We start from the raw sequence: 18,213 nt of genomic DNA, 5'->3' as shown, positions 1-18,213 counted from the left end.
CCAAAGAATTTTGTTGAGTGAGAAAAGCCAGTCCCAAAAGGTTACATCTGCATGATTTGGTCTATATAAAATTCTTGAAATGACAGAATTATAGAAATGGAGAACAAATGAGTGGTTCTCATAGGCTGTAGAGTAATGGGGAGGGAGGTGTTTATAGCTATGAAAGGGTGACATGAAAGATCCTGGAGTTAATGTTCTGTATCTTGAGTGTATCAATAGTAAGAGCAATATCTTGATTGTGGTATCTCAATACAGCCCACCTCAAAGTTTTCAATAAAGTGAGTATGAATCAGAACCACTTGGGGTGCTTTCAGACACACACACAAACCTCCAAATGATTTTTCAACTCACAAACATTACCTGATGATAACAGGGCTGTAGGCCTTTAGAGACATTAAAAAAGGAAAGGTAAGTGGGAGAGTTCTATTTTAGGAGAATGGCAAAATAAAGGATTAGGTTAGGGAAAACTAGATAGAGGAAACCTTATGAAGAAGCTATTCCAATAGCACAAACAAGGAATGATGCAAACCTGTATTATGGTGCTAGCTGCAGGGACAGAGTTCTGATAGGTTTATGTCACAAAAAAAGGAGCTTAACCTCTCAAGCAAGCTTCTTAACTCAGTATTGACAGTAATCCCTAAGGTCCTTAGCTGGATAAAGGATATATTTCTAGGTCGGCAACAAAATAATTACATGTTCCTGCCTTGTGAAATCAGCAAGTGGCCCCACCACAAGAGAGCACACTCATTCCTTCCTGATGGTCCATACACTTTCTCTGAGGCACAGTTCGTTCCAGAAGGACTTGATGATACCTTTATTAATGACCTCATCTGCCCCATCTCCCAAGTCCCCCAGTTTTCCTGAAAGATTCTTGTAACTCAAATTTGAGACCACTTATCTAGACAAAGCAGCTAAACAGGTACTTCTCCCCTAGTCTTGGCCCAATTTTCTTCCTGCCTGGAGCTCAAAAGGCATTCTTGGACAGGGGCAAAGCAGGACACTCTGCTGTGACCTCTCTGGCCACAGCCTCTCACTAGGGAGTGGTCAGCTGTCAGGAGCAGCATTCAAAACCAGGAGTCAAGGTGTGGTCTGGGCTCTTTTAAATTCCAGGGTTTGGGGTTCCTAGTGAGTCCCGAGAGAAGAATCCAGAAGAGGAGGATGGAAGGGTGGTGGTCCACTACAGGGGGATTCCTCCTCTGCCTCAGTGCCAGCCTTCTGCTTCAAGGTAAGATGAGACAAGAGCAGGGAAAGAGGGGAATACTGTTCTGGGACAATTCCAGAAACCCTCTCATTCCCCAGAACTAGAAAGCACCCAAAGGAGTTGGGTTAAACATTTCTTTTCTCTGTAGTGTCTATGTTTTGGTTTCCTTTGGGAAACAGACAAAAAACCCATTTCACTAATCAGAACACACAGCTCCCATTTCATTTGCCTGCATAGGCATCTACTAAATTGTCTGTTTTTCCATTTTACCGCCTCTCTGATTCCACTGCTTTATATTAATAATGTTCAACTTGTCCTTTCTACCAGATTAGTAACTATCAACAGGGTAGTTTGGGTCCTTCTGACAATAACATAACTCCTTTCCCACCTCACTTTGGCAGATGTGGTAGAGAGATGATGTGGAGGGAAAGGACAGTGTTTGCTTCCCCCCAGATATGTTTCTCCTTTGTCTGGAGATGTCCCTCATAAGATAATTGGAATGGGGAGATATAAAAAAGACATGGGAAAGAAAAGGCTGGGCTCAGCTACAGGAATAACCACAGTCACCCGGGGCTGGGGTGTGGGGGAGGTGGGCAGAAGGACTCTAACATTTCATCGTATAGCTCTACCGGCCACATGGTGGATGATCAATGAGATCTTATCAAGATGGTGATGATGAAAATGCCTCCCATAGATCTTAGAGGAAATCACTGAGTTTGAGAAGGTCACAGAGCACAGAACATTGTAGGTAGTCAATAAATTCACATTGAATGCCACGTTCCTTAAGTTCCCACATGTTTGACATCACACAAACATTTAGGATGTTTGTCTCTAAATTTTTCCTTTCAGGAAATGAGAAAACATGAAAGTGGGAAGGGAACATTGAGAAACAAACTTTTAGAGGAATTTTGTTCAGTATCTACAAGGAAGAATCATAATAGAGCTGGAGAGAAGAAAAGTATGGTCAGACAAAGGCCAAAACTTTAGGGTCACCACTATGGAAGGACTAGGCCTCCCCAGAGAGGCAGTTTTGCATACAGATTTGGGTAGGCTTTATATGGGACCAAAAGCACAGGAAGAAAGGGCTGTGCCCTGACTCAGCTCACCACATCAACTTCCACCATTTGCCTACCACACCAGCCCATCCTCCTCAACCCTGGCAAGAAGAACTTGGCCTTTGGGAATCTTGCCCCAAAAAGGGGGGGCATGGTTTACATGACCACCCCATGTCCACATTTTCTTTCTCTGCAGAGAGGCTCTCAGGTCCCAGCCCTGGCACTCCTCTCACTTAGGAAAACACAAACGCCCTGTTCCCATCTCACAGGGTCTCTATTCTCTACAGGAAGGGCAAACACTTTCACCATCAATTGCTCAGGCTTTGACCAGCATGGGGTAGACCCCACTGTCTTCCAGTCTGTATTTAACAAGAAGGACTACCGTCCAGTCATCAATTTTAGCATCCCTACTCGTATCAACATTTCTTTCACCCTGTCTGCCATCCTGGAAGTGGTGAGTTTTGACCGCTGCATTTTTCTATAGGTTGCTAATAGAAAACAAGAACTCTTTACCTTATCAGTCCAACATTATAGCTGTCCAGTGGTGAGCAATGAGCCTCCTGAATGGATTTTGTACAAATTAGATGTTCATCCTATGGGGTGGAGAGACATGACAGGGAATGCTGCAGTGACATTTTTGCAGGGAACATTTGTCCTTGAATCTTGCCCTTATAGGAATATTCCACTTAAAAAAAAAAAAAAAAAAAACACACACATATTCCCAACGGGCTCCCATGCTGTTTTTTCTCCTTACAGTTTCTGTGCAACCTGAATGTTTCTGAACTATCAAGACTTGTAATTGAAAAACTGAACTATCACATGAGACCACTTAGGAAACAAAGGGAAGAGGTAGACTAGGACCTGATTTCATGGCACTAATGATCTTGAACGGGGATTTTTTTTTTAATCAGGATGCACAACTTCAGCTGCTGACATCATTTCTGTGGTTAAAGTTGGTATGTAAGCCCAGCTTTTTTCTCTCCTTCTCCTTGCCTGATTTTTCTGGCTTTGTTTGCAAAAATCACATTTGTTGAAATTGACAGTGTCCAAGGAAATACAACCAGAATGGGGCCAGTGCTGGTGACAAATAGCTTTCTGGGCTGCCAATCAACTTTGAGATTCACATGGAAAAAACAGGAAGAAAAAGGGCAGTATAGTTGGAAACCCCTAAGTAAGCGTCAAGGCTCAAATGTATTCAGCACCCCAGCTTAAGATTTCCCTTGAGCAGGAAGCAAAAAGCCAATAAAACTTTGTAAACTAGAGAAGAGGGACATTATCACCAGAGAGAGAGAGAAGGGGAATCAGAGTTTAAAGGGAAATGTGGCTAAAAAAAATAAAAAAGCAACATGTATAACAATGTGCACAGTATGATTCCAGGTAAATAAAAATGAATGCTGGAATATGTATTTTTTCTAGAATGATGTATAAAAAACTGTTAATAATGGGACTGAGTTGGGGAGATGAACTGAGTCGGAGAGAATTAAGGAGGGAAAAAGTTTTTTTTTATATTATATCTTTCTAGAGTTGTTGAAGTTTTATCATACGCCCATAGGACATATATTTAGGAAAAATACAGACATATGTATGTATATTTTAAGGGACTCAGGGACAGGAAATGCTGATATAAACTAGCTTCAGGTCTGAGCCATAACCATCTCTCTGTGCCCTGTGTCCTAGGTATGGAATCACCCATTTATCAGCTGGGACCCAGAAGAATGTAGTGATATCAAAAAACTCGCCATAACAGCTGAGAACCTGTGGCTTCCAGATATCTTCATTGTAGAATCGTGAGTATCAGGGCTGGGAAAAGCTGGGGGAAGACTCTTCTGCAAGGAGCAGGCCAGGGTAGTGCAGGGCAAACCCACGCAGTGGGGCCACTGAAAACTTATTTCAGAGAGGAGCACAGTCACAGCTCAACTTCTGCCCAGAAGTGAGAAAACAGTGGGCAGAAAAGATGGCGGAGCGGCAGCATTGGGAAACCTTACCTTAAGAGCCAAACTTAAACAGATGCCTGCCCCCACTTCTGCCACTTAGCATGGATGTGGATCACACCCCGGATGGCCTCTCTGCATATGTGTCTAATGATGGTCGTGTTGTGTATAACAAACCGATGAGAGTGACCAGCATCTGTAACCTGGACATCTTCTACTTCCCATTTGACCAGCAGAACTGCACCCTCACCTTTAGCTCTTTTCTCTATACAGGTGAGTTGAAGTGAGTAACTGGGGTAAACTGAGATCAACCAGTGGGGCAACAAAAAAACACTAAGGGGCCAAATCATTTTTTTATGTATAAAAGGGGATAGTGGAGTATTTGCTAGTTGCAGGTGTGTGGATGGTAGGGAGAAGTTCAACCCTAGAAACTTCCTGAAAAAGCCCAAAATTGAAAGAAGGCAACTGGGCAGCAAGGAAGTCACATTACAGGACTAGCTGAAAAGGTAACTAAAATAGTTATTGAATCATTTCTGCAATCCCAGCATAAAGTGGGTGCTGAGCAGATGTGAACTGAGTGTTTGTCTCCCCTGCAGAGGAAAGCATGTTGCTGGGCATGGACAAGGAAGTGTGGGAGATAATGGATGACTCATGTGACCATGGCCGCACACAAGGAGAGTGGGAGCTCCTGGGCATCAACAAGGCCAACCCGAAGATGTCTGTGGGCACCAGTCTTTTCGACCAGATCATGTTTTATGTAAGGCCAGAGATTATTCCAACCTAATTCTCCATCCCCCATATCTTCCTCATCAGACCCTTCTAAGTCGCAGAGCCTTTCACCACTTGCCCTAAGACCAAAAAGTCCCTGGGCACCATAACCCTCATAGCCTTCTTCTCTCCCAAGTTCCCCAAAGCAACCCCCATCTCTGAACCTATCAGCCTTGGCCTAGGTTTTCTTCAGTGGGTATGGGGGAGTCCTATTTGTCACATGAAAGCTGCTCCTCCCAAAGAGCTACTGTTGGAGTGAGGACATCAAGAAAGGAAGGGGCGGGACTTCCCTGGTGATCCAGTGGTTGGAATCCTGCACTTCCAATGCAGGGGGTGTGGGTTCAATCCCTGGTCATGGAACTAAGATCCAATAGGCTGCATGGTGCAGACCAAAAAAAAAAAAAGAAAGAAAGAAAGGAAGGGACTGGACTCATCCCTTGGTTTCACTTCAGTTCTAACTTCGCCTGGTTCTCTGCTCTCCCCACCCCACCAGGTGGCCATCAGGCGCAGGCCCACCCTCTACATCATAAACCTCCTGGTGCCCAGTAGCTTTCTAGTCGCCATCGATGCCCTCAGCTTCTACCTGCCAGCAGAAAGCGACAACCGTGCCCCATTCAAGATGACACTCCTGTTGGGCTACAATGTCTTCCTGCTCAATATCAGTAACTTACTTCCTGCCACTGGCACCTCCCTCATTAGTATGTCCCCTACCTCACAGTTGGGAAATGAAAAATGAAAAAAAAAAAAAACATAGGCAGGGTAGGCAAGTGAACTGGCTAGATCTGCTGAGGCAGCTAAGGTGCAGTCATTTTAGAAAAGGCTTGAGGTGTGAGACATAAGAAAGGGGGGCTTGGTGGTCCCTCTGGACCTGACTCACCCGAGTGTGCTCCTTCCTGCCACCTAGGTGTCTACTTTGCCCTGTGTCTGTCCCTGATGGTGCTCAGCCTGCTGGAGACCATCTTTGTCACCTACCTGCTGCACCTGGCCACCATCCAGCCCCCATCCATGCCTCGCTGGCTCCACTCCCTGCTTCTACATCACACCAGTCCAACGACACATTGCCCTACTGTGCCCCAGAAGGAAAACACAGGCCTGGGCCTCATATCCACCCACCTATCTGGTAAGAGATGTCTGCACTGCTCGCCCTGTCTACACTGGACCCAACTTCCCAGTCTCCTATTTCTCTAATCCTTTCTCCTTCCCACTTCATGGCTGTATCTCTGTCCTCCCCCATAGGACTGAAGGAGCCTGGAAGACTGGGAGTGAAGGAGTTGGGACCCAAGGAGGCAGAACTGAATGGAGGCTCAGGATTGACAAGGGCCCAGCTCGTTGACCTGTGGGTGCAATTCGGCCACATGATGGACAACCTGCTCTTCCGCATCTACCTGCTCTTCTTGGCCACCTCTGTCACCACGGTCCTTGTCCTCTGGAGCACCTAGGATTAGAGTTCTAATGGTGCAAGAACACCCAGTGTTCAGGTTTCCTTGGCTTCCACTAACCATCCCTGTTCCTCTGCTCCAGTCCACATACAACAGTCCCCAAAATTGCCCATGATCCTTGCTCCAACCCTCCCTGGGTTTAAACAGAACCACTGTCGATGCTCGCAGAAATGGCATTATATTTCCAAAACACAATTCAGAATATACATGTTTATACTAGAAATATAATTTTTATTGGAAAAGAAAGGCTTTAAAGACTACAAATATTTACCAAAAAGTAATTCATGTTGCTGGAGTAGAGGACAGGGATTAAACCTCTTTTTAAAAATAGGCTAAAATACTTACTTATTAGTTTAACAAATATTTGCTGAGCATCTACTACCTGCTAGGCACTACTCTGAATTCTGAAGATACAGCAGTGAACCAGGCTGGCAAAAATCTCTATCCACAGGGAGCTTACACTGCGGGCGGGTGGAGACCAACAGCAAAGAAGAGAAGTGAAACACAGAGTATGTGCTGAGTGCCAAGGGGAAAAAGCAAATCAGGGGAAGCAGAATGGGCAATGCAGGGAGGGAGCTGCAAGTTTAGGAGGGTGGTCAAGGAAGACCTCAGATAACTTCCTGCCAGCCTGGCTTCTGTGCGTTGTTCCATGATAATGCTAGTGGGAGACCAGTCTTTTCCAAGACTGGCTGTAACCCAGTCTTTTCCGAGAGGTTCAGAGGTTATATAACTTGCTCAAGGTCATACAGCTCTTGCTATTTTTAGTTCTTTTTTCAGGGATAGGTCTGCGCTTAATGAATGTTTACTGAGTCCAGGTGAGGGGATAAACAAATGTCTTTGGGTAACCCTGTTGGAAGAACTGACTCATTGGAAAACACCCTGATGCTGGGAAAGATTGAAGGCGGGAGGAGAAAGGGATGACAGAGGATGAGATGGTTGGATGGCATCACTGACTCGATGGACATGAGTTTGAGTGAGCTCTAGGAGTTGGTGATGGACAGGGAAGTCTGGAGTGCTGCAACCATGGGGTCACAAAGAGTCGGACACGACTGAGTGACTGAACTGAACTGAACCCTGTTGGAGATTTGAAGAATGAAGCACAAAAAGCTTGTGGCACAGCTGGAGAAATAAAATACATGTGTAAATAACTTCAGTGAAATGAAGAACATGTTTTTAAAGTTTTGTTGAGCATCATTAAAGAAAAACTGCAGGAATTCCCTGGTGGTCCAGTGGTTAGGATTCAGTGCTCTCACTGCTGTGGCCCTGGTTGGGGAATAAGACCCACCGCATGTGCAAAGCAGCCAACGGGAGATACAGAGAGAGGAAAAAACTGCTATAGAGTTCAGAGGAGAAATGACTCTTCTAGCTGGAGCAATGGTTCTCAATCCTGGCTACATATCAGAATCATCTGAGGAAGTTTTCAAATAATCCTACAACCCAGCCTTCACCCTAGACCAATTAAATCAGAAGCTTTGGCATGAGCTCTGGTATGTTTGAAAACTTCCCAGGAGATTCTAATGTGCAGCTAGAGCTGAAACTACTGGGTTAGACATTAGGAAAGATTTGTGTGGAGAAAGCAATGAATAGAATACAAGAACAGATGGAGGGACAAGAGGCCTGACAGGACTGCCTGGTCACAATACACCTCTGGGGTTACATTTAGGTAAAATCGTAACAAATGATAAGGGGAATTCCTTGGCAGTCCAGTGGTTAGAGTGCTGTGCTTCCACTGCAGGGGGCACAGGTTTGATCCCTGGTCAGGGAACTAAAATCCTACATGCTGTGTGTCATGGCAAAAAAAAGAAAAGTCAATGAGAAGATGGGTTCTTAACTTGGGAAAACGATTGTGTCCCAAAATTTCGGCTTCCTAGGTAGCTCTAGTGGTAAAGAATCCACCTGCCAATGCAGGAGACATAAGAGACATGGGTTCACTCCCTAGGTTGGGAAGACCCCTGGAATAGGAAATCCCACTCCAGTATTCTTGCCTAGAGAATCCCATGGACAGAGAAGCCTGGTGGGCTATGTTCTACAGGGTCGAAAAGAGTCAAACACAACTGAAGTGACTTAGCAGCATAACAAGTGGGCCTCATGGGATCCAGAGGTTTGTGCAGCAGAAGTTAAATAGTGAGATCCAGGCAAAATCCCAACATACTCATTTTGGTGGTACTCAGGTGGCTCTGGTGTCCAGAATAAACTTATAAAACCACCAGTCAGAAAAAGTCCCAGTAGAATGCAAATAGTGCAGACTTTGGCAAACAGTTTGGCGGCTCGTCAATGTGTTTAACACAGAATTACTACATTATCTAGAAATTCCATTCTTAGATATATACCCAGGAGAAATGAAAACATATGTCCACACAAAACTTGTACGCAAATGTTCACAGTGACATTATTCATAATAGCCAAAAAGTGGAAACAACCCATGTCTATCAACTAAAGAATGGATAAATAAGAAGTTATATATCCATACAATGGAATATTACTTGGCCGTAAAAAGAAATGAAGCATATGATACAGGCTACAACATAGACGAACCTTGAAAACATGCTAAGTAAAAGGAAAACCAGTCACAAAAGACCAATTATCATATAATCCTATTTATATGAAACATCCAGAATATGCTAATCCATAGAGGCAGAAAGTAGATTAGTGATTGCCTAGGACTTAGTGGGGAAAGGGGTAGATGAAAGAGGAGTGGCTGCTAATGAGTACAGGATTCCTTTGGGGGATGATAAAAAAAAATGTTCTAAAATTAGATAGTGGTGATGATTGCATGACTCTGCAAATAAACTAAAAACCATTGAATTGTGTGCTTCAAGTTGGTGAATTTAATGGTATGTAAATTATATCTCAACAGAGGCATTAAACAACACCAAAAAATAAATAACCTTTTAAATTCTCTTTGCTCACCACTTCCAGCTTATTCTCTCATTCCACTGCTCCCCACTGTCGTCTCCCAGACTCTCTGATTCCGAGATACATATATTCAACTTTCATCAATGTCTGCCTCTGGCCCTCCTTGACTTTTATTTATTTATTTTTTTTTCCATTTTCTTACAATATTTATTTCCTTTACTGGAAACCAGTGTTAGACAAACGGCAACAGGGCTCACCAAATGGACTCCATTATGTACTTCACTTGGGCCCCTTGCTAGATCCTGATTTCCCTATTTGATGTGAAAAGCTCCTGAACTTCCAGTCTTTTCTCTGCTAAACTGTCTAAATAATGTATACTTAGAAGTTAAAGAAGCATATTTACAATACGCTTAGCCTTGGAGTCTCCAAGTCAGGGTCATGGAAGAAACTATTCTGAAAATGGTCCTTCCATAACCCAACATGTCCACAGATCACAAGTCCTCATCAAAGTTATAGGTTTGGTTTTCACATTTCCAAGTAGAAAATCTGCTCCCTGGCAGTTCTTAAACTTTATCTGACAAATATTGTACACCTTCAGTCCAGGCTCCTCAATTTTTCACATCTCCATTAACACCGCAGCAAACAACAAAATGCATCCTCTTATCACAGTTCAATCCCACTTGAGCATCTACAGCGACTATTTGGACATAATCATGTTCTGAAAGCTGACTGGGTGTCCAACAGCAGCGAAGGTCGTCATTAGGATAGACGTGTTGGCACCAACAATACTGAAGTTTGGTTTTTAACTGCATTTTTTGTCAGTTTGGCTGGGGAGATCTGGACAGCTGGAAGTGAGCTTCTCCATCATTTTCTGTTTCCTTCTTTGTATCAGTTTTCCACCTGTGAAGCCCAACACCCCACCCCCAAGCGCAGCTGCAATTCCTGCCACTTTGAAGCCTGCAAGGAGGCCAATCGGGCCCCCCACCACTCCTCCGATGAGCGCACCTGCCACAGGCAGGGCTGCCAGCTTGTATTTTGCAGCCTTCCCCAAGTTTTTGGTTCCCTCTTCAACATTCGCAGCAGCACTGTTGACATGGTCCTCAATGCTGTCAATCTTCTCCTGCTGAGAATTCACTAGGAGAGAGAAATCAGTGACCAGTTGGCTAAGTTCAATTAAGTCCGCTTCTAAGGTCTCCCATGATTCTGCAGCATTTTGATCTCGAGGAATTTCAGGCAATGCATAAATCTGAGTCATACTCTGAGGATCAGCTTCATCTTCAGTACTGTGAAATGTTCCACCAACAGTCATGGATCTGGTCAAAGAAGGCTGTAAAAAAGTTTCTTCATCATTAAATTGTTTCTTAAGTTCTTCTACAGATTCCAGATGGAGCTGGAGAAATTCTGCTGTTGCCGCTGATGCTTCTTCTTTAACAGGATCTATCAATCTCTTCAGAAGTCCTAGGTCATCCTTTCGCACTTTCAAGCAAAGCTTCTCCATTTCTCGGATATTGGAGCGGAGTTGCTGAACTGTACGTCCTGCATTGATATGCTCTTCATGCAACTTGTCCCATATTCTGCACCTCTGATACTTCTCAATATTTATCTGATGCTTTCTTAACCTCTCCAGATCTGTTGGAATTACTATCTTAGTAAATTTCTGGATAGCTGGTTCAAGACGCCGTAATTTCACTTTTTCTTCATCTTCAGACATCCTAAAAAAATGCTGTGTCTCTCCTACTTGCAACAATTATCTTCTCCACTCATGTAGAAAAACCTCCCGCCGGGGCGCTGGAGGCTGATCCTCCTTGACTTTTAGATGACTCACCAGGGGCTCACAGACCTCAGCTCCCTACCCATCTATCAGCTCTACATGCTTCTCACATGTTGACATCAGTCACAGCTTCAGCTCACACACAGATTTCACCATTTCTAATTATATGAAATCCTCACAGCCAGACCAGTTAGGGCTCTTTGATAGGAGAAGGGGATTCAAACATTACACCTAAGACAAGTTTCGAGCCTTGGACTCTTTCCCATTGAGATGGAGGAGGTTGGGGGATGCAATGAAGAAGAGCAACCCTGCTTCAATTGCTGCAGCTGAAGAAGAAAATACTGGGCTGGGGTAACTGATAATCCCCACTGGTTGGCTGGCAGGTAGACCTCCAACACATGCAACATGCCATCAGGATTAAATGAGAGCTTCTGCCTCTTTGGACCTTCCAGTCATCTGCTCCCCAGAATAGCAATGTGAAATGAATGAATGAGTAAAGAACTCATTCATTATTCACCAATCTTTAGTTTACTTAGTGCTTCCTTATATTTTAGATATTTTTCAGGTGCTGGGGATATAGCAATGAATAAGACAGACAGGAGAAGACTCAAGAGACAGGACGACATTGATTATATGATATACTGATAACTATTCTAAAGAAAATAAGGTAACAGGACAGAGGAATGACACACCAATAAACAGAATGTTCAAGGAAAGCCTCTCTGAGAAAATGACATTTGTGCCAGCCAAGAAATGAATGATGAGATAATGATGAGATGTGTCCTGGGAAATCATCCCGATAGATTCATCAGGAGAGGTTAGGATGTAGCATAATAAACAGGCTCTACATTTATGGAAGTAGATGAAGGTAGCCAGGACCTTTGGATGAGCAAGGTGAGAAATTGGAGGGAGAGTCCCATGTTGGTTACTTTGCTACTATTGTGCAATGTTTAAGGATTGTGAGGGTAAGCATTAATAATCTCCTCAAAGAATTTAGAACAGTATTGATCATGGAATCTATTTTACTCATCCATACATAATGCCTCACTCAAAAAAGAACTGTGATAATAATAGAATGGAAAAGGAACAAATCAAACTTACTGCTATAATTACATATGGATTTGTTTATACTATATAAAAGAATATGAGTTTACATGAGTCTTTTTAATTAAACAACGCCCTATACACTTTAAAACAGGCAATAAACAGCAGCAGCAGAAAGGCCTTGTTAATACAGGATTGCTAAAACTATTTTTGATGCAAATATACATTGAAGCACCTTGAAGGAGAAAATCAAACAATTCACATGACACCGAATAGATGATGATGAAAGAAAGCTACCAGATCATTATCAGAAAGCAATAATAGCAGCTCACCCACCTCAGGTCAATGCTGCTAATGCATTGATAACAAAATCCCCTATAAACAGAGAATTCTGACATGAGGGTTTCTGCTTGCAGGCAGGAGCTTTTTAACTTTCCCAGGGATCTTAGTAGAGTGCCTAACTTGAATCGTGAGGACACCTGAGTAATGTGCAAATTTTAGTTTACAAATGCCTCATTTTAGCAATCTTGTATTAGCAAGTCCTTGCAGCTGCTGTTTAGTTGCTAAGTCATGTCCGACACTTAGTGACTCAGTGGACTGTAGCCCACCAGGCTCCTCTGTCCTTGGGATTTCCCAGGCAAGAATACTGGAGTTGGTTGATATGCAAAGCTGAAAGGAAAACCTGAAGGATTTGTCCGCCCTTCAGGAGTCTCTTACCGGTAGCCCTCCAATGGGAACATTACTGACCCCTCTGATATTATTAGTGACTCTAAGATATGTCAGAAGATCATACCTACATTACCCATATTTTCCTGACAAGAATTCGGACACGTTGGATTTTTTCTGATCTGTAAAATCACTTATATGAACAGTCTTATAAATCGTAAATTATTTCTTACATGAAAAGAAATATAAAAGTTGCAAAGAAAACAAAGAACAGGTATCAATTAACATGCATCTGTGATTTTCACCATTGATCTACTGTTGAAATTAATGAGTTGATGAACTATTATTCCATTTGTTCTTGTTGAGCAAGAACTCTGTTTGAGTATTAATGGGTCTAGAGTAAAAAAAGACATAGTGGTTTTTGCAGTTTTCATGAAAGGTTGTTAGTTTAGGCCTTTCCTTGGTTTGGACATAGAAAAGTTGTTTTAATAATAATAGCCATCATTTACTGAGTACACTTGACCCTTGAACAGCATGGGTTTGAACTGAGGAGGTCTACTTTTACATAGATTCTTTTCTTTCTTTCTTTTATTTGTTTTGCTGTGCTGGATCTTAGTTGTGGCATGAGGGATTTTTAGTTGCAGCACGTGGGTTCTAGTTCCCTGACTAGGGATTGAACTCAGGACCCCTGCATTGGGAGTGTGGAGTCTTAGCCACTGGACCACCACGGAAGTCCTCAGAATCTTTTCAATAGTAAACTCTGCAGTACTACACAGTACAACGTTGGTTGAACCTGGAGTTGGTTGAATCCACAGATGCAGAACCACAGATAAGGAAGAAGCATGGACATGGAAGTCCCATTATGTCATAAACAGATTTTTCAACTATGCAGGGTGGGTGCCCCAATTCCTATGTTGTTCAAAGGTCAACTGTACTTTCTATATGTCAAGCCCATTACAGTCATTATCTCATGTGATCCTCACAACAATACTATGAGGCAGATATTAGCATTAGATATCTTCCCAAGTGGCACTACTAGTAAAGAAACTGACAGCAATGCAGGTTGATATAAGAGACTCGGGTTCGATCCCTGCCTGGGTCAGGAAGATCCCCTGGAGGAGGGCATGGCAACCCACTCCAGGATTCTTACCTGCAGAATCCCTTGGACAGAGGAGCCTGGTGGGCTAAGGTCCACAGGGTCTCAAAGAGTCAGACACCAGTTAGTACACAGCATACACATCTAGGTAGAAAGAGAGTAAGATCCTTCCCCAGGATCATATAGCAAGTAAGCAGTAGAACCATTTTTAATCCAATTTTGTCTAAATCTTAATCCTGTGTTTTAACACATCCAGGTAATAGCCAAGGAAAGCAAATATAATTCTTGAATATGAAAAACTAAGCATTAGACTCTGAATCCAGAATGATCCCCAGCAAAAGATTTATCCCATTTTGCTCTGATAACTCTTAACTCAGGGTGTCAGTCTTCACTGTGGCCAACATCAGACTTTGGACTTTTCAAAGCTCTCATGATTTCCTTGATTCTTACTGGAACCCTCAGAAACTAGCTTGTTCACACACACAAATGAATATGTAAATAAGTGGTGAAATCTGAAAAAACTCTAGGGATTATACTGTGCAAAGACAATTTTCAGAAAAAAAGGCAAAATTATGACTCTTGTACAAATATAAAAAGGGATACATATTAAAGAATTACTGGGTGATGTCGGCAACATGGTGAAGTCAAAAGCTTCCTTTGTGGGACTTCCCTGGTGGTACAGTGGATAAGAATCCACCGCCAATGCAGGGACACAAGTTCGGTCCCTGGTCCAGGAAGATCACAGTGCCATGAAGCAACTAAGCCCCTGTACCACAACTAATGAAGACCTCTTACTCTACTTTCAAAGAGCCACAGCCACTGAGACCAACTGCCGCAACTACTGAAGCCCACATGCCTAAAGCCTGTGCTTCACAAGAGAAGCCACTGCAATGAGAAGCCTGTGCACTACAGTGAAGAGAAGCCCCCACTTGCTACAATTAGAGACCGCTCGCGTGCAGCAATGAAGACCCAGCACAACCCAAAATAAATAAATCTCTCTTTGTCTCTCCCCTTCAGTCTACTGAAATCTTTGCCCTCTAGCCATGGCAGTTGAATCCACAGCCCTAGAGGACATGGCAGCAGCAGGGGAGGCAACACACAACTCTAGCAGCCACAGATAACTGGACAGCAGCAGCAATGAGGCCTGGGACCGTGTCCTTTCTGACACGGAGGCATCCATATTCTAGGCTCCTCCTCCAAGACTTGCAGTGGTAGAGCCCATGAACCTTAAAACACCAGACAGAACAGAAATGCCTGAGTGATCTGGGCTCCCGCTTATCCTAGCCCTCCCACCATGGGGTGGATCCTGTGACTCAGGGGAAATTAATAGCAAAGGAAGGGCCCACCATCCCAGTGCAACAGGAGGCAACGACAGCAACACTGGCAGAAGCAAGGCAGCAACGACCCCAGAGGCATAAGAAGCTACAATGAAGGTATAGAGCCACATCTGTTAGAGAGATGGTAGGAAGTATTGGCTCTCAAATAAAACCAAAGGCAGCCCAGGTTAAGAAAAACCAAAAACTTGTACTATAGCACCACCTACCAGAAAAAAAGAAGAGCCTCTAATTTCTAATCTGTCACTACTTCAAATGAGCAGGCAGAGGAATAGTTCATCAGGTGCTACGAATAATCAGTTAACATTATACCACAAAAAGAAAATGACAATTCTCTAGAAATCAAACTTAAAGCACAGAATAATAATCTAACTGATAGAGAATTCAAAATAATTGTTATGAAGAAAATCAATGAGCTACAATAAAATTCAGAAAGGTAGTTTAATGAGCTCAGGAATAAAACTAATAAACAGAAGGAATACTTTATTAACAGATGAAAACTCTAAGAAAAAAAAGAACAAAGCAGAAATTCTGGAGCTAAAGAACTCAATAAACAAGATGAAGGATGTATAAGAAATCAATGGAAATGGACAAGATAATTATTGAGTTCAAAGATAGAATTCTAGAAACAATTGGAAGAGGAAAGATAAATAGATATTTTTTAAATGAAGGAAATGATAAATGATAATTATAAAGGGTAAAATTCATCAAGAAGACATAACAGTGATTACTATGTATGCACCTAACATGGGAACATCAAAGTATATAAAACAATTAGCAGACCTAAAGGAAGGAATTGACAGCAACACAATAACTGTAGAGGACTTGGATAGGTCATCCACATAGAAAATAAACAAGGAAATACTGGCCTTAAGTGAAACCTTAGACCAAACTGTTTTAATAAAGATTTGTATAGCGTATTCTATCCAATATAACATAATATACATTCTTCTCAAGTATATATGGAACTTTCTCAAGGACAGATCATATGTTGAGACACAAGTCTCAATAAATTTAAGACTGAAATCATATCAAGCATATTTCCCAATCACAACAGTATGAAACTAGAAACCAACTATAAGAAGAAAACTGGAAAAAAATTCCAAATATGTGGAGATTGAACAACTTGATACTGAACAACCATGAGTTAATGAAGAAATCAAAGGAGAAATAAAAAATTACCAAAAGACACATGAAAATTCAATATATCAAAACCTACGGGATACAGCAAAAGCAGTACTAAGAGGGAAGTTTATAGCAATACACATCTACCTCAAGAAACAAGAACACTCTAAAACAAAAAATTTAACTTTATATCTAAAAGAACAAGAAAAAGAAGAACAAAAGAAGCCCAAAGTCAGTGAAATGAAGAATGTAATAAAGATCAGAGAAGAAATAAATGAAACAGAGATTTTAAAGACAATAGATAAGATAAATGAAACTAAGACCTGGTTCTTCAAGAAGATAAATAAAACTGACAAAATTTTTGCTAGATTCACTAAGGGAAAAAAGAGAGAAGGTCCTCATAAATAAAATCAGAAATGAAACAGGAGAAATAACAACAGATACCACAGAAATACAAAAGATTATAAGAGAATACTATGAACAGCTATATGCCAACATATTGGACAACCTATAAGAAATGGACAAATTCTTAGAACTGTACAACCTTCCAAGACTGAATCATGAAGAAATGGAAAATTTGAAGAGAGTGATCGCAAGTACAGAGGTTGAAACAGTAACCAAAACACTCTCAAAAAACAAAACTCTTAGAGGAAAACAAAGGCAGAACACTAGATGACATAAATCAAAGCAAGATCCTCTATGACCCACCTCCTAGAGTAATGGAAATAAAAACAAAAGTAAACAAGCGGGACCTGATTAAACTTAATAGCTTTTGCACAGCAAAGGAAACTATAAGCAAGATGAAAAGACAGTCCTCAGAATGGGAGAAAATAATAGCAAATGAAAAAACTGACAAAGGATTAATTTCCAAAATAAACAAGCAGCTCATACAACTCAATGCCAGAAAAACAAACAACCCAACCAAAAAGTGGGAAAAAGACCTAAACAGACATTTCTCCAAAGAAGACATACAGATGGCTAACAAACACATGAAAAGATGCTCAACATTGCTCAGTATTAGAGAAATGCAAATAAAAATTACAATGAGATATCACCTCACACCAGTCAGAATGGCCATCATCAAAAAGTCTGCAAACAATAAATGCTGGAGAGGGTGTGGAGAAAAGGGAATGCTCTCACAGTGTTGGTGGGAATGTAAATTGACACAGCCACTATGGAAGCCGGTATGGAGATTCCTTAAAAAAACTAGGAATAACCATCATATGACCCAGTAATCCCACTCCTAGGCATATACCCTGGGGAAACCAAAATTGAAAAAGACACATGTATCCCGTTGTTCACTGCAGCACTATTTACAATAGCTAAAACATGGAAGCAACCTAGATGTCCATCAGCAGATAAATGGATAAAGAAGTTGTGGTACATATACACAATGGAATATTATTCAGCCATAACAAGGAATGCATTTGAGTCAGTTTTAATGAGGTGGATGAACCTAGAGCCTGTTATACAGAGTGAAGGAAGTCAGAAAGAGAAAGATAAATATCATATACTAATGCATATATGGGCTTCACTTGTGTCTCAGCTGGTAAAGAATCCACCTGCAATGTGGGAGACCTGGGTTCAATCCCTGGGTTGGGAAGGTGCCCTGGAGAAGGGAAAGTCTACTCACTCCAGTAACCCGGCCTGGAGAATTTCATGGACTGTATAGTCCATGGGGTCACAAAGAGTCGGACACAACTATGAGACTTTCGCAACGCACATATACAGAATCTAGAAAAATGGTACTGAAGAATTTATTTGCAGGACAGCAATGGAGAAACAGACAGAGAACAGACTTGTGCACATGGGGAGAGGGGACGAGAGGGTGAGATGTATGGGAAGAGTAACATGGAAACTTATATTACCATGTGTAAAATAGACAGTCAATAGGAATTTGCTGTATGTCTCAGGAAACTCAAACAGG

General features: G+C 42.0%; 2 protein-coding genes across 2 annotated transcripts; one reads left to right on the top strand and one right to left on the bottom strand.

The window, feature by feature from the left end:
• The first annotated feature begins 1,158 nt into the window (after window positions 1-1,158).
• On the top strand, window positions 1,159-6,394 carry LOC122444867 (5-hydroxytryptamine receptor 3C-like). The gene is made up of 9 exons (XM_043473568.1): window positions 1,159-1,225; window positions 2,544-2,710; window positions 3,168-3,212; window positions 3,934-4,043; window positions 4,291-4,460; window positions 4,784-4,944; window positions 5,449-5,653; window positions 5,860-6,075; window positions 6,192-6,394. The coding sequence occupies exons 1-9, from the start codon at window positions 1,159-1,161 to the stop codon at window positions 6,392-6,394; spliced, it is 1,344 nt and encodes a 447-aa protein (XP_043329503.1).
• Window positions 6,395-9,440: 3,046 nt separating this feature from the next.
• Window positions 9,441-11,042, bottom strand: LOC122444871 (syntaxin-17). The gene has a single exon (XM_043473573.1). It carries the CDS (start codon window positions 10,959-10,961, stop codon window positions 10,053-10,055), a length of 909 nt encoding a protein of 302 aa, XP_043329508.1. The 5' UTR covers window positions 10,962-11,042; the 3' UTR covers window positions 9,441-10,052.
• Window positions 11,043-18,213: the final 7,171 nt, after the last annotated feature.

Source organism: Cervus canadensis, chromosome 7 (genome assembly GCF_019320065.1).
Source record: "Cervus canadensis isolate Bull #8, Minnesota chromosome 7, ASM1932006v1, whole genome shotgun sequence".
NCBI classification, from domain to species: Eukaryota; Metazoa; Chordata; class Mammalia; order Artiodactyla; family Cervidae; genus Cervus; species Cervus canadensis.
The sequence above is the reverse complement of the archived record's forward strand: the minus strand, read 5'-3'. Positions and strand labels throughout refer to the sequence as shown.

What these genes read in the sequence shown, in the direction of transcription:
- LOC122444867 (XM_043473568.1), top strand. Translation starts at nt 1,159, where the DNA reads ATGGAAGGGTGGTGGTCCACTACAGGGGGATTCCTCCTCTGCCTCAGT. An exon ending in TGCCAGCCTTCTGCTTCAAG is followed by an intron (nt 1,226 to 2,543) that starts GTAAGATGAGAC and finishes TATTCTCTACAG; the next exon opens with GAAGGGCAAACACTTTCACC. An exon ending in TGTCTGCCATCCTGGAAGTG is followed by an intron (nt 2,711 to 3,167) that starts GTGAGTTTTGAC and finishes TTTTTTAATCAG; the next exon opens with GATGCACAACTTCAGCTGCT.
- LOC122444871 (XM_043473573.1), bottom strand. Translation starts at nt 10,961, where the DNA reads ATGTCTGAAGATGAAGAAAAAGTGAAATTACGGCGTCTTGAACCAGCT.